The following is a 16422-nucleotide window of genomic DNA, read 5'->3' as shown; positions in this document are numbered from 1 at the left end:
TGGCAGACAGGCTGCATGCAACGGCTCCAAGTCCTTGTACCTACATGACCCTCATTCCAAGCAGCAAATAAGAGGTTGGGAGCAAAAAGGGCTTTCTTACTTGTGCAACCCTCACTTGTCAAGGAGGAGGATCTTTTCTAGAAGCCCTCAGTAGGTTTCCTTTCAGCTAGAAATGGGTCATAGGCCCATCCCTAACCATGAGAGGGGCGGAGAAAGAATCTGACACTTCCAACCTAAACAGAGAAGGCAGCAGTGAAACTGGGGATGGCTGTTGTGTGGATAACCTATAGTGCCCACCACAATCTGGGAACCAGAGACTTTCAAGGATGCCTTGCTCAGGCCAGGGACGACTGAGAAACAAGAATGTGGCAGTATTCATCGAGAGGGGATGAGCCATAGGCTCTATTCTTCATGGCCACTCTCTGTTTTAAGAATACCTCTCTGTTTTAAGAATACCACCTGGTCAATGGTACCAGGTGAGTATCTTGGTGAAAAATGTAGAGAGGATATTTTTGAGCAGGGGAACCATTGTGGTCTTCTCACTTGTACTAGGCGGTCGCCTTCCCTCCCCACAAACCAAAGGAAGAGGTCGTGATTCAGAGCACCTTGTCCACAAGGTTGGCTAGGCTAATCGCTGTTCCTGTTCTTTAAAAGAAAGCAAATGCAGGCTTCCTTCTCTCTGATTTCCCCTGGCCACAGTCGCACCCACGGTGGCAGGGGTAACAAGCAGAGAGGGCAGCGTGGGAAGAGCTACCCTGCCTCTCAGAAGCAGGTCTTTCTTACATCCAGCATTTCCCCCACGATCTACATCCCTCCCCACAGGCCCTGCCAGAGTCTGGGCCCATAGCATCTCTCGTCTGGACTCCTGCTAAGGCCTCTGGTCTGGGCTCCCCATCAAGTTTCCATCTCCAGAAAGACTGCATGCAGCAAGGTGGATGGAGAGCTCCAGGAGAACCAGGAGAAAGCTTTTATAAACATCCACAGAAAGCCTTATTTCCATGATGCAATTCCGTTAACAAAGAGGGGAGAAATTTTACAGTCCTGAGGCACTTAGTTACTAATCTGATTCTGGCCTACAGGTGGCTATTCAATAAATGCTTATTAAATTAAATTGATTCAAGGTTTTATTTACTCATTGACTTAAAGCTTATGTAAACCCCTTGGAGATTTGTGTCAAGCTGTTAAGTTGGAAAATATATGAAAAGTAATGTTTTCAATAGACCAGCTTTTCTCTTAATGAGCTTAGTATAAACCTGGGGGAAGAGGGAGGGGTTCCAGGAAATGGGATGGGAAGGAAGAAGTGAGAAGGAAAACAGAGAAAAGCCTGTTTTTGTGATTTTCTTCATTTGTCTTCCTTGCTGTACTTATTAACCATATACTGCCCTCTAGTGTTCACTGTATAAAGTTCTCACCTGAATTCCATTAAATCACTAGGCGGGGACCAAACCTCTTGTTTTGCAGATAAGCAACTGGAAGTTCAGAGAGGTGAGGTGTCAAACTGACCTATGTGGTGATCTGGCTTCTTAGTTGCCCACTGTAACTTGTCCAGCAAACATTATATATTGAAAGCATTTCTCAGGCATTTCAATTACTAATCAATGAAAGTTACAACACACTAATCATTGAATGATAATTTTAAGTGCTATCTATTATTTCCAATGTTATTCCAAGTAAAGCCAAAAATGAGTGTTGGTCAGGTTTAGATAAGGATTTATGAATAATATGATTACATTTAAACTTAGTAAATTTTAGAAAATGCTTATATTATTATTATTATTATTTTAAAGTTAACTAGATTGAAAAGGATTGGGTTGGCCAAAAGGTGTGTTTAGTTTTTTCTGTGAAATGAAAGACATATTTTTCATTTTCACCAACAACTTTATTGATTTGGATATTGAGTATGTCAGTTATCTTCTGCTATTGGCTTCTTGTGAGTAGAGGTCAGGGGGGCTGCTGAACATCTTCCAGTGTGTAAGACAGACCCACAGCAAAGAATTATTTGGCCAAAATGTCAATGGTATCAAGAAACTTTGCAAACCATTTTTGACGTGTTTGATCAGTCACAGCACCTTCTGCATATGCTGCATAAATCTTTTTTGGGTGTTTCAGTTGTGTTTTTACCCTTCTTGAAATAATACAGCATAATACACTGGAAGTGTTACACATTTTATTCCATCTCCAATATTAAAATGGCTGCACAGAAATTCACCAATTTTGATAAGATTTTTAAAAATGCACCCTGCTATGACAATTGTCACAATACAATCAAATAAAGTTGTTTTGAATGAAATCAAAGATAACTAAGCACTACTAGAGCCATTATACGGAAAAAAAAACCCAAACGAACTTTTTGGCCAACCCAATAGATTTGGCCATTTATCAGAACTGATTTATCATTGTCTCCATGTAGGCTAATATTCTGCTAGAATTCTCCCAAAGGAACCTCTTTGCTCATTGATGGTAAAAGGGGGAGTGGGGTTGTCATTTTAACTTAGAACACATATTTTCATCATTTAATCATTTTGCTGGTAGAATAAATGAAAAGATATCCAGATGGGCATATGACTTACAAGAACATTATGAGTAGCAAAAGATTTATTCAAATATTTAATTGGAAGGAAATATATCTGGAATAAATTTTATTGGAATATATATAAAAAGGAAAGTAAATCCATTAGAATTAATATCATAAATAGTTGACTCTATCTAGAACTAGAAATATTAACAAATTGGAGCCTAAAATTTCTAACCTTTTTTTTTTTTTTGCAAAAAGCCAGTCACTTTTCAAATTTATATGGTAATTGTACTTTATTATTTTAGGTAGAGCTTTTTTTCAGCTACTATTTTAGAGATATATCATACAAATTACCTGATTTGTCTTCTTTCCCTTTAAAAAAAAACGAAGCAAAAATGAAGTGGTGGGGCATTTGCCTGCCTTAAGTACTTCAAAAACCCTAAAATCAGCAAGTTAGCAGAAACTCAGTACACTTGGACTACGAGGAACTACATGAATGAAGAGACATCTAGTTTTGTCCTTACATGTCAACATAGATCCCATTGATCAAGTAATCAAGTCTCGAGTAACGTTTCCTGCGCAGGGATTCCAAGAGCATTCTACCCAAGAGGACAAGGCCTATCGTGAGGAACAGAACCCCAAAGAGCAGGGTCCCAATGAGGAGCCACTTTTCAAAAGGAAAGCCATGTTGACTTTCTGGAAAACTGCGCTGGGAGGAGGCGCCTGCTCTGGTCTTCCCATTTTCCTGGGAAGCCGTTCTACTGGTGGAAGAATCCACATTGGGCGAAAGACCTGTAGCAGAATTTTGGGCCGCCTCTGCCGTCAACGTTAGGTTGGACATCTCTCTAAAGGGCACCGTTTCTGCTAGGCCTTGCAAGTCTGTAGGTACCTGAAAGATGGTAGTTGGAACTATGGTTACAGTCATGTTAGCTTGCGGGGTAACCGCAGTATGTGTCAAAAGTGTAGAAGCGACTGTGGGAGGCTGGGAAGTGACGGTCCCTGCAGGCGGAGCTGTGGAGGCCATTTGTGGTTGAGGAGTCACAGACGGTATCGCAGGAGCACTGGTGGGGAAGAGAAACTCTGGCTCTGGAGTAGCAGGGAGGCTATGTCGAGAAGCCACAGCCTCGGTAGTGGGGAAGGTTGTCACATTTTCAGGCAGCAGACGAGTTGTTTTTTGTTCTGAGGAAAACTGTGAGCTCTGAGAATGGCCTTTTTCTTTATAAACAGGGAACTGTGTGCTCACAGGATCAGTCTTGAATAGCTTCTCCAAGTGATCTGGAGCTCCAGACTTCCAGGAAAATGTATCTCTCCATAAGGCATCAGTGGGCTTTGAATGACCTGTGAGACGAGGAGGTGTGGGCGTGACTGCTGGGCTCGGCAAATCAGCTCTGCTCGATGAGGGCAAATCTGAAAATATAAAGAAAATGAAACGGAGACAAGTTGATAAGGTAGGTTAAAAGAGACAAATGTATCAGTCTGTTCAATAAGTACCCATACTGTTGGTACTTGACATTTCACTGAAACTTGTGCAAAATGTTAAAAACACAAATTGCTAAGTCAGACCTGATGACAGTGTCTCTCCACCAGATGCTGTGGTTTATTTCTAGAGTGAGGAGACAGAGGAGAAGAGGAATGCATGGAAGAGGATCAGGCAATAAAAAGTTTAAAAATATATATATAACATGAAAAGAATAATACTTTGTGACGCATGAAAAGGACATGAAATTCAAACTCCTGTGTCCATAAACTTATACTGGCACACAGCCGTGTTCACTTGTTTACACATTGGCTCTCACTGCTTTCGTAATACAAGGACAGAGGTGATTAAGTACGATGGATTGCATTGGACCCATGAAACCTCAAACGCTGGCCTGAAAAGCGTGCGATACTTATTATTATTTGGCCCTCGACCAAAAAAGTCTGTGGACACCTGCTCAAGGATATAGTACTTTACCCTAAAACAGGATCTGGATGCCTGGAATTCGCCTTCCTCCAACAACACTGAAGAAAAGAGTTTCTGCTGCTGGTGATACCACATTCATAGGTGGCGTCACCAGGACCTAAAGAGCACTGTTTTTAGATAGAATCAGATACTTTAAAAAAGAGCAGGACTCAATATATTTCATTTTAAAGTTAAAAAAAGACTATTTAAAGTACATGCTCTGTGATATGTGTGAACTCAGAACTTATATAAGGCCACTGACAAGAATGAGCAAAACAGCTATTTCTTTCTCAAGAATGCAAGCTCATAAATAAAGCAAAGAAAGGGATGGTCCCATTCTCAATAAGATGCATCTACTGGCAGCGAGCCTAGAACCGCGCAGAGAGCCCGCACGCCTGCTGCCCTGACCTCACCCACTGAAGTTTGCCTTTGGGACGGGGGGCTTTCTCTTGGTCACAGTCACAGTCACAGAGAGGTATGCCACAGGGGGCTGGGAAACAGCCATTCCCTCAGCCCCTCTTTTGAGTTTCATTTTTAAGTGACTTCACTAAGTAAAAAATTTAGGGACTGACTATTACTTGAAAACCAGTTGAGGAAATGAACTCCCAATGTATTCTACTTCAGAATTCCCGTATTCTAGTCTTTGGTAGAAATGATATCCCACAAACTGAAAACAAAATGAAATGATGCCATGCTAAGTGGTTTCATAGAATGAACAGAATATACTGCCATCTTTCAAACTTTCAGTCTATAAATATTAGTCAGTGAAATAGAGTTCATCTGGAAACACATCACCAAACAGGTATTTAATTTCACTCCAAACAGGAGGCAGATAATTTAGTTTTATGGGTAATCTCAATCCATCAACATGGGTATATGCATAAACAGAATTATACACACAGCTTGTAAACATACTGTAGATAGAAACAGTCCGCGGCTCACTAGGTCCGGAGATGGAGCCACTTTGCATGTAATTAATCAACCTGCTCTTAGCTGATGACACCCCCTGGTGGCTACCAGCGGAACTGTTTGATTCTAATTCTTCATTACCTTTACACTAACCCTGAAAAGGTTTACGCACATGCCAAGTCCCCTTTTCTTTCATTTCCACTGGAGAGAACCTTTACCGCATACTCCTTTATATATGCGTTTTTATATATGCATTATAAAAGCAACAACATTACCAAAGTATTATGAAAATGAAAACAAGTTCAACTATAATTTTGGTTGTCATGTCCCAGCCACTATTAACATGTCTGTGTACCTTTAAGTTAAAACATTTTTTTCATGTAAGTGAAAAACAACTTAATGTTTTTCACCAGATATTTAGGTGAATTTTCTTGTTTCTACACCTGCAACTTATTTTTTAGCGTCTGCATCATATTCCCTCATGTAGATCCCTCATATTTTATACCCAACCATGCTTTGGCAATTGGACATTTATGTTGCTTATAGATCTTTTTGACTAATTATATAATAAAAAGTTTCACACCAAGAGGTTTTTCATGTTTTAGTGTTGTTTATGTAATGTAGATTTTATGGAACTAGAATTATTGGATTAAAATTATCTAATTTTTTAAAATATTCTGCTTTTTTTTTTAATCCTCCTCACCCAGAGCCCATTGATTTCAGAGACAGGGGAAGGAAGAGGGAGAGAGAGGGAGAGAAACATCGATTGGTTGCCCCTTGCATGTGCCACAACTGGGAACCAAACCCGCACCCTAGGTATATGCCCTGACTGGGAATTAAACCCATGACCCTTCAGTCCACAGGATGATGTGCCAACCAAATGAGCCACCTCAGCCAGGGCTAACACATTCTGCCTGAATTGTAAAACAGGTGGGGAAGAAAGGACAGAATGAAGCAGAGGTCGTGTGAAGGGATAATACAGGTGGAAGGTGATGGTCCAACTTCCACATGATGGGAGCTCCTGAAGGAGAAGAGCAAGTGCTCCGATCCGTGTCTTGAGCCCTGACCTCTTTGGAAACTCAGACTGGCAAATCTAGTTCCTCCTGGACACCACCTCTGGGTGTCCGACAGGCTCTGCCATGTTCCAGGTGATCAAGGAGGAACAGTGAGAAGCCATATCCACACCACACTGCAGGTCCCCTGTGTTTTTGGCCAAGAATATGCACAGATAGGCAGGAGAAATAAAGGAGTCACACAGACCAGAAGGAGCCACCCTGGCCACTGAAGCCCCAAAAGGGGGGAGAGGGACAAGACACCATCCATGCAAAGTAAGGTCTTTGAGTGTTCTCAGGAGCCTGACCTGTTCTATGTCATAGTCTTTTAAAAAATTGTTATTTTTAAGAATTGTAGTAAAATGCACATATAATCTACCACTTTAACCCTTTTTAAGTGTACAGTTCAGTGGCACTGAGTGTATTCACACTGTTGGGCAACCATCATCATCTCCAGAGCTTTTTTTCATCTTGCAAAACTGAAACTTTGTGTCTTGTGTGTCAGTCTCTTTATAGTTGGGTTCATGCTATTATTTAGGAAGAATTTACAAGTAATCTGTTTAAGGGAATGTTTCATACATCCAGTTTTCCTGCTCCAGGAACAAAACTCAGCCACGGTCCCACCCAAGGAACAAAGCAGAGTCAGTACCCTGGTACCCCGAGCAGGAGCCCCGGACTGCACTTTCCCTCCCAACCTTAAAACCACTCCTCCTCAAATCTTCCTCAGCTCAGTAGATGGTGCCACCAGCCATCTAGACTGGCACCATCTACTGAGCTCCGGTGCTTCTCTTGTCCTCGTCCCCCACATCCACGCCAGCAGCAAGTCCTGGGAGCTCTACCTCTGAAGCAGCCCCTACATTTCCTTCTCTCCATCTCCTCTCCCACCTTCCTGGTCCACCATGCTACGACCTTTCATGTGGATCTCACTCACCCCCACTTCCTAGCCTGACTTCCCATCTCCCCTCTTGCTGCTGGGTCATTGCCAGTTCCCCATACAGCAGTCACGGTGAGCTTTGAGAAATCAATCACCTTTAAAACACCATACTCCTTGCCTGCTTAAAAACTTGCAATGGCTTCCTGTTACACACTACAAATAAGCCAGCATGCAAGCAAAATATAACCAGAGACATTGAAATTAAGAATAGTCTGACAGTAACCAGAGGGGAGGTGGGAGGGGATAATGGGGGGCATGGGGGAGGATTTTCAAGAACAACTATGAAGGACACATGGACAAAACCAAGGGGGGTGGAATCAGGGGAGGGAGGTGGGGATGGCTGGGGTGGGGGAGATAGTGGTGGGGAGTAAATGCAGACAACTGTACTTGAACAACAGTAAAATAATTTTTAAAAATAAAAATATAGTGAAAAAAAAACAAAACAAAACGTCCCACTCTGCTCTGGCTCACAAAGATTTTTGTGGTCTACCTTTCTTACATCTGGCATATCACTCTTTAAGTGCTTGGTTCACTATCAGTCAGCCAGCTGGGATATTCGAACAGACCACTTTCTCTGCCTGGAAGGGCTTCCTGCGATCTCACATCTGGGCCCTTACTGTTCAGGTCTCAGTTTAGGGGTCACTTCTTCAGGGATGCTTCCTCTGATCACCTAACCCAGAGATTATCACTCGGGGATTATCTTCTACATTGTCTCAGCTCAGTCATCTGCCCAGCACTTTGTTCTTCAGTCTTTATTTCTTCTCTCTCTCCTAAAACCTAAGTTTCAGTGAGTGCCTTTTAGTGTTGTATCCTTGTATTTCTAGGGTGTAAAAAGTGCTTGGCACATAGAAGATACTAAATAATACTTGTTTATTGAATAAAGAAATTCATATTAATAATCAAGGATAGAATGACAAAAACTTTCAAGGAAAATTTGATACTGAAAGCATTTCATCTGAAAAATTAACAAGTCAAATCCTCCCCCAAGATCTACCCAAATAATTATCTTAGTTCACTTTCTGTATTCTGAACAAATATGTAAGTTCCATATGCATGGAGACTGTATTTCCACTGCTTTGCACGGAATTTGGCACATGGTAGATGCTCAACTAATATTTTTTAATGAACTTCTCTCCGGGGCTACAGAACAAAATCCACTGAGTTTGATTTCAGATAATGTGATTATAAATAATTCGAACCTAATGATAAATACACTAGAATTTTGTATATTTGCATAGGTCCTAATCCTTTCAAAACAGAAGATCTGTACCCTTATTCCAGTGCTGCCGACATTGTTCTAAACAGGTGTTTCAAAATGTTCTCATGAAAAGTCTGTGCACCTTTTATCTTAGAAAGGTAAAAACAATGAGCGTGGGCTGCGAACCAAGGTGTCGCAGGTTCGTTTCCCAGTCAGGGTGCATGCCTGGGTTGCAGGCCATGACCCCCAGCAACTGCACATTGATGTTTCTCTCCCTCTCTCTCTCTCTCTCTCTCTCTCTCTCTCTCTCTCTCTCTCTCTTCCCTCTCTAAAAATAAATAAATAAAAGCTTAAAAAAAAGGTAAAAACAAAAACAAAGCAAAACAAAAACTATAGTTCAGAGGTCTTTCACTGGAAAGAAGTAGTTTGATTTAAAAGTTGAATTTTAATTATTTTTAAAATATTTTATTTATTTTTTAGGGAGAGGGGAAGAGAGGGAGAAAGAGAGAGAAACATCACTGTGTGGTTGCCTCTTGCTCGCCCCCTACTGGGGACCTGGCCCAACAACCCAGGCATGTGCCCTGACTGGAAATTGAACTGGCAACCACTTGCTTCCCTTTGCTCAATCCACTGAGCCACACCAGCCAAGGCTAAAAGTTGAATTTTAGATCATGAGATTTTTCTAGCGTGTCTCTACATATGTGACCCCTTTCGGCAATTTTACTTAGACTCCTCTGTAGAAAATCTTTCACATGAACCATATCCTTAAATAATTCCAATCACAAAAGAAAATGAGCAATGTTCTTATTACCTCTAAATATCCTGTAACTCCTAAGTCCCTTCACTGGTTTCAGTGGACAGGCTTCCTCACTGGGACAGAAGAATAGGTAGCAGTTGGGCAGTCTAGCTGTTTTTCGAGTGTCGAAGATCATCAAGTTACACACTTTGTCCCCTGCAACGAAAGGTTTCATAAGCATTATTTTGAAACAGGATTTTCTAGGGAGTGCAGCAGGCAGGAAGAACTTCATTTATTCTGGTGTCCAACACAAACACTTTTGTTCGCTTGCTTGCTGACAGCTGAATCATTTCCTTTTCCTCAGTTTAGTCAATTGAAGCAATGTTAAAAGACATTAGGTTTAAAAACCTGAATTAGGTAATTTTGGCAAAACCAATTTTTAATAGTACATTTAATTCTTTAGAAATAAGCTTTCTGTTGGCTAAAATATCCACCAAAATATACTGACTTTGCAATCTTTACATACCTCTCAGCTGAGTTGGGCCTTCAGAAATGGATCAAACCTAATGATTTCATACATCCCTTGCATCCTGAAGGTATCTCACACACCTATGAAGCCGTGGCTTTCTTAGGCAGCGTCAGTAAATTCAGCATCCTACCTAACATGCCTCCTTCCACAAAGAATCTGAGTTCACTCTTAACTTTCATTTCTAGCTTCTTTTTGTCTTATGTCCAATAGGAATTATTCTAACTATCATGGCCTAGAGTTGGCTTTGACCTCAGTCTGGTGCAATCTCACAACAAAAGAGTTCCTATGGTCAGGAAATTCCAAGGGTTTTAGGACCTCTGTGCCAGGAACCAGGGACAAAGACCAAATCTTCCTTCCTTCCTCCCTCCCTCCCTTCCTTCCTTCCTTTGTTCCTTCCTTCCTTCCTTCCTTTTGATATCACAACCATTACAGAAAAAAAAAGAGGAAGATCTAAGAGAAAACAAGATTTTTTTGGCTAATAAGTCAAGTAAGAATCACTAGTCCAGCATTCACTAGCTCTTCTAGGCTCTGAGGGCAAGCCCTTATCCATGTTATTGTCCTATCCCCAGCAATGCATTAGTGCTCAATAAAGTTAGGGTGTTTTTTGTTTTGTTTGTTTTTTGCATTTAGGGAATTGGGGTAGGTCCATACACAACTGAAAAACAACTGTTGTCCCACTTAGGTGTACACTTCTCTTTTCAGGTAATAGGGTTGGAACCTGAAATACGCAAAGTCCTCATTAAACATGTGGTCGTAGTTTCCTTCCGTGTCATATGAGTGGGTCACACTAAATGCTTTCCCACACCCCTTAGCATCCTAGAAGCTTCAATTAGGAGTCAGTTCCTTCCTGACTCACCTTATATCACTGGCTCCAGGGAAGGGAGACAAAATGGAGATTTTGTGTTTCCACTTAAAAATCAAATGCTTATTTTCCTATGGGATGAATTAGGAATTCTTTTTTGTCTCAATTCTCTTTCTCCATTTAAATGTTCTTTGTAATATCACATTGTATTGCAATACTCCACAACAATGGCATTTAAAGAGCACTTTTGTTTCAATATCCTCGATGCCTGTTAGAACCTAACACGGATGGTCCTCAACGTTTTATACCCACACACCTGAGTGATACACATGCACACTCATCAGCGACTTCGACTCAGTTTAGGGGAGGGGAGGGTATACTTGTGGAACATTCCCCAGGTGAGTTTGTCACCCACCTTTCTATCCCATTGAGAATCACTAGTATAAACTATTGAGCCATGTCAACCAGCCACTTATGTCAGAAAACACATGGAATAAAGGGGTGTCAAGGGGCTATTCCTTACCTGATATGTTTTTTGTTGAACAGCAAGAATTAATGCAGTCTTCTTGAGTTAACGTATGTATGGGCTCATTGCCTCTGATTCCCTTAGTAAGAGAGGACTGGATGTCAATGACGACTTCTCCTAGGCTCTGGGCAGGACAGTCATGACTGGCGGACAGCCTCACTGTCAGGAAACAAATGATCACGGAAGTGTAGGTCAAGGTCCATTCTCCTCGGGACAACATTTCCTATTTCAGTATAGTTTTAGTCTTCCAAGGTCAAGGATAAGCCTCCCTCTGGTCTTAGTTTGCTTCAGGAAGATTGCACAGATGAAAGAATTTCTCTCTAGAACCAAAAAAAAAATAAAAGAAATCATCAATGAGTTTTATTTGTTTTAGCAAATCTAGAAAAGAGACATTTCATGTCCTTTAAGTCAATGTAAATGACTCACAATTTATAAGGCAGAAATAAACAAGTATTTGTATTCATTTCACTTTTAATAGATTTGAGACAAGCTTTTGTTAAAAACTTGGCAAAGAACTAACAAACACGTATGCTATGCTGTCACTGCTTAAAAGCTGACAAGTGTCTGTGAAGGAAGAGGTAGAAGCAGTAGGCCTGCCTCTGAGTTCTAGAATCCTTCCTCTTCTTGCCTCTCCTAACCAGAAGGATAGAGGACACAAAATCTCTAGTCACTGATGAAGCAGTGATAATAAGTTTGGGCATATTTCCTTTCTCATAGTTACCAATTAGAGCCTTTAATCACCTACTGGGTGGCAGGCAATGTTCTAAGAAATTTACATATATTGTTCTATTTGATCCTGATACCAGCTCTGCAAAAAAGCTATTCCTTTCCTCATTTTATAGATGAGGGCAAGGAGGCTGCTTTTCTTGTTGCTTCTTCTCTTCAAGTAACCCTAACAATCTAATTCTAGGCATTAGCCAGTCAGCAGGGGGACATTATGGCTCAGTTGAAGGCAAGTTTAGGGGCAGGTGTTCTTTTTGACATTCTTAAAAACACCAAAGTCACACTATGTATAATGCCAACTCCACTAGTATGCTGGTTCTTTTAGAAATATAAATAAATGTTAGCCTGTCAATGCCATACCATAAACTATCCTCACCCACCTACTCACCCTACATTTCCAGAATGCAATTACTCACTAAATGATAGCCTAGAGCAGAATGACTGCTTCTTTAGGGTTGTTTTTTTTTGGGGGGGGGGGTTAGGGTGGGGGGTGGTTAATGAACTCTTTGGTAGCCAGGTGAGGTTTAGGATCTCTTCTAAGAGACATTTTAAAATGCATAAAATGAAATAAAGGATTACACAGGAGCCAGTTATGTTGAAAAATAATTATCAAAGTAGTTTGTTAAATAAGTCTATAAATCTCTGATGAAAGAAACCAAAGACAATCTAAATAATTGGAGAGCTATTCCATGTTCATCAATATTGTTAACATGTCAGTTCGTCCCTGCTCAATCTATGGATTCAATACAATCCCAGTCAAAACCCCAGCAAGTTATTTTGTGGGTCTCGATAAACCCATTCTGTAGTTTACATGGAAATGCAAAAGAGTCCCAGAAGAGCCAACGCAACACTGAAGAATCAAGTTGGAGAACCGACACTACCCAACTTCAATAACCAAGACAGTGGGGCACTGGTAAAAGAGTAAACGAATTAGACCAATGGAACAGAAGGGAGAGCCCAGCAACAGACCCACACAAATACAGTCAGCTGATCTTTGGCAATGGAGAAAGGATAGTCTTCTCAAAAACGGTGCTGGAATAACTGTACATTTACATGTAAAAAAAATCTTTCACCCTTCACAAAAATTAACTCAACTCAAAATAGATCATAAATCTAAATGTAAAAATGCAAAACTATCAAACTCCTAGATAATAACACAGTGGAATATTTTTGTGAACTTAAAATAGGCCATGACTTTTTATACACAACATTAAAAGCACACTCCATGAAAGGAAAACAAATGATAAGTTGGATTTCATTAAAATTAAAAACTTCCCTGTGCAAGGCACTGTTAACAGAACAAAAAGATAATCCACAGACTGGGATGAAATATTTGCAAAATACGTATCTGGTGAGGAGCTGGTAGCCAAAATATACCAAATAACTCTTAAAATTTAGCAATAAGGAAACAAACAACCCAATTAAAATGAGCAAAAACCAAAAACCTGCACACAAATATTTATAGTAAGTTTATTGATAATTGCTCCCAAACTGGAAGCAACCCAGATGTCCTGTAATTGATGAATGGATAAAGAAACTGGTACATCCATACAAAGGAACGTTATTCAGCAATAAAAACAAATAAACTATCAAGCCACAAAAAGACATAGAGAAAAGTTAATTGTCTATTGCCGAGTGAAGGATGACAGTCTGAAAAGGTATAATTCCAAATAGATTATATTCTGGAGAAAGCAAAACTACATTGATAATAAAAAAAGTCAGTGGAGCACAGGAGATCTTTCGGGCAGTGAAACTATTCTATATGACACTGTAACGATAGGTACATATCCTTATGTTTGTCAAAACCCACAAAACCGTACAACACAAAGAGTGAACTCTAACATAAACAGACTTTAGTAAGTGAAAAACAACAAAATAGCTCAAAACCCTAGAAACCAAAGCAACCTGTATATGGAATAGAGCATGAGTGTAACAGCTACCTTGCTAACTGTCATGTCCAACTTTCCAAGCAATAAGATAATAAATAACATTTCTATTTCTCACATGGCAGTCACCATACTAAGCACTTTACACATGTCATTTAACCCTTACAAGAATCCTAATGAGACAGATCCCATTATTATCCCCATTCTTTAGTTAAAATAAAAACAGCTGTGTATTATATGTGCTTCCTAATCTATTAAATAACAATGGCAGTATGTTCAATAACTGCCACAATTTCGAAATAGTGCTGAATATAAATTATACTTGGAGATATGTGCAATAATTTAATATAAAAATACCAGTACTTTCTCCTGGTGGCAAAACAGCTACCTTCAGCCCTACGATGGCTTTTGCCTACCTTCCTCTTGAAGGAAATGCTACATTTCAGTTAGAAATCAGTAAAATAATAAATCCTCACCCCCACCCCCAACCGCAACGTTCACAGGCTTCCTGAAAACTATCCATGGCCTCCCCAGGTTAAGAGTCCTGGCAGGAGTTTACTTTTCAGGCGGCCACATTTTGCAGGTTGTTCTTCTAGCCCTAAAGAAAACAAAGCAGGAACACAAGAGGAAATCCAGGCCAGCGCTTTACTTTGAATGGCTTCTGACAGAATCTCTCCTGACGTTTTTGCAAGGAAACCTGGATGATGCTCAGGGGCTGGGGTGGGAGCTATGCTCCCAGTATGCAACATCTTTGTAGCTCCTGGACAGCGAGAAGTACTGAAGAGTTTATCTCATTTAAAACACTCAGCAATTAAGTAAATTAACCTTCTAAGCCCTTATTATTTAGGCCTTAAAGGTCTGAAGTCAAGTTGAGTCTTGTCGAAAGATGGAGGGAAAAGGATGCAGGTGGGAGCGAGCGGAAAGCGCCTGAGCTTTGATGCCTGTTTAACCATCGTCAAACAGACGTGTGCTTAACCAAGTCAAATATTGGAAATCACTTAACTCCTGGCATAATCTAATCAACACACACACACCCTCTGCAGAGTAACAATTAGTAGGTTCGAACAAGAATACAGGGCCGAAATCATAAAGGGAGAAAATGGGAAAATTCCCCTTCCTTCTAGGAAATACATGTCGCTCACTAAACTACTCTTCTGCCGGCGCTGATGACGCCGCCGCGGAGCCGGTGCCGTTCACGGCAGGTGCCTCCGGCCTGCCTGGAGAGCCCTCCGGGACACCGCCGGCCACAGAGGCCGGGCCAGCCCTCCTGCGCCCCAGCCTGGTGTTCCGCTGCTCCGGGATGCGCGGTGCAGCCTCGCCCCAGACAAGGAGGGAAGGCGACGCTACCTGGGGTGGGTCGGGAGGGGACAGCCGGGGACGCCTTTACCTGGCGCTGAGGGGACCTGGAGCCCCTGAGGCCCAACCCGTGCGAGGACGTCCGAGGGGCTCGCGGGACAGCAGCGGCCACCCTGAGCCAGGCTCTCGGTGGAATGGCCGGGGATGCTCTGCAGCTGCCTCCCGGCCAGCTGGCTTGTGCTTCGCAAGTTCCTGCTTCCGTCGCAGCAGCGAAAGTTTACCGGGGAGGGGGGCGGGGGTGCACATTCCTGCCCTGCAACCCGGAGCTGCTTCCCAGCAACCGCCAGCACTGTCCTCTGGGCACTGACAAGGGACACGAACCTCTCCCCGAAGTGACTGCAGCTCCTGGTGGCCGAGCGAGCGGCGCAGAGAGCCCTTGGCCCACACAGCCCTCGCCTCACTTACCCACGCAAGGACCTAGGCCAAGGGCGCGATGAGGGGGCGTGGGCATGACCCTCGTGGGTGCCGGAGGTCTGCCGCTGTGCCTTCTCGCTTCCCAGGGCCGAAGAATGCACATGAATGTACACAGGAGGAAAGTCACACTACCAAAATGTGCACACAGTGCAAAGTCTGGCTCTCACCAGTGTCCTGGTCTAGTTCCTGTCCCCAGAGGTGGTCACTGAGAGCAGTTTCTCCACGTTCAAGAATCTACAGTGCATTCTATCTGGGGCATAGTTATGAGAACGTATTTTGATAATTGGAGGCTTGAAGGGTCCTCAATTAGAGTTGACATTTCTTTTTCTAAGGAAAAATGTTTAATAGAAAGATTCAAGATTCACATTATGGTAAATGATAAACTTAAATATCCTTCTCCTGATAAGAGTTCAACTTTTGCATTTTTTTTCTATTTAACTTATCATAAGAGTTGGCAATTCTTAAGTTAAATATTGTGTGCAAGTCAGGCCACACGGAAGACATTTGAACTCTGCAGGATTTATTATTTATAGGTATAATGATTTAAAAAACAATGGTGTCATAGTTATTAAAATTGTATCCCTAACACTTAGCATAGTGACTGGTACTTGAGAGTTGCTCAGTAAATATTTAACCAAAGTATATTTGTTGACTGAAGGAGTGGAAAAGAACTACTAGGAAGTGCGTTTTTAATCAGTGCACACTGCACCCCACCCCTAAACACATGCAAACAAATGTGACATTATTAAACCATTGACACTAAAGTTGCCAAGAGGTCTTACCTTTGACAATATCTCCACTTTGGTAGGTGTGAAAGAGCTTTCAAACCTAAAGCACTTTGCGATTGTAGATTATTATTCCAGTCCTGATAAAGGCAACTGCTATTCCTAGCTTTTACCA

The 16422-nt window shown here is 41.5% G+C and overlaps 1 protein-coding gene across 3 annotated transcripts; it reads right to left on the bottom strand.

The window, feature by feature from the left end:
• Window positions 1-2145: 2145 nt before the first annotated feature.
• MANSC1 (MANSC domain containing 1) lies at window positions 2146-15667 on the bottom strand. 3 transcript variants are annotated; one of them, XM_045829390.1, is made up of 4 exons: window positions 15514-15667; window positions 11141-11463; window positions 9362-9502; window positions 2146-3922 (listed from the first exon to the last, which is right to left on the bottom strand). In XM_045829390.1, exons 2-4 carry the CDS (start codon window positions 11361-11363, stop codon window positions 3036-3038), a joined length of 1251 nt encoding a protein of 416 aa, XP_045685346.1. In that variant the 5' UTR covers window positions 11364-11463; window positions 15514-15667; the 3' UTR covers window positions 2146-3035. The 3 variants fall into 3 exon arrangements, with proteins under 3 accessions (XP_045685346.1, XP_045685345.1, XP_045685347.1); XM_045829389.1 differs by lacking the exon at window positions 15514-15667 and adding an exon at window positions 15140-15490; XM_045829391.1 differs by lacking the exon at window positions 15514-15667 and adding an exon at window positions 14169-14271.
• Window positions 15668-16422: the final 755 nt, after the last annotated feature.

This window comes from Phyllostomus hastatus, unplaced genomic scaffold (assembly GCF_019186645.2).
Source record: "Phyllostomus hastatus isolate PE091 unplaced genomic scaffold, TTU_PhHast_1.1 phas_scaffold_93, whole genome shotgun sequence".
In the NCBI taxonomy this organism is placed as follows: domain Eukaryota; kingdom Metazoa; phylum Chordata; class Mammalia; order Chiroptera; family Phyllostomidae; genus Phyllostomus; species Phyllostomus hastatus.
Note: the sequence above shows the minus strand (reverse complement) of the source record. Positions and strands in the feature narration are given on the sequence as shown.

What these genes read in the sequence shown, in the direction of transcription:
- MANSC1 (XM_045829390.1), bottom strand. Translation starts at nt 11,363, where the DNA reads ATGTTGTCCCGAGGAGAATGGACCTTGACCTACACTTCCGTGATCATT. An exon ending in TTCAACAAAAAACATATCAG is followed by an intron (nt 9,503 to 11,140) that starts GTAAGGAATAGC and finishes CTTTCGTTGCAG; the next exon opens with GGGACAAAGTGTGTAACTTG. An exon ending in GAGTTACAGGATATTTAGAG is followed by an intron (nt 3,923 to 9,361) that starts GTAATAAGAACA and finishes TTATATTTTCAG; the next exon opens with ATTTGCCCTCATCGAGCAGA.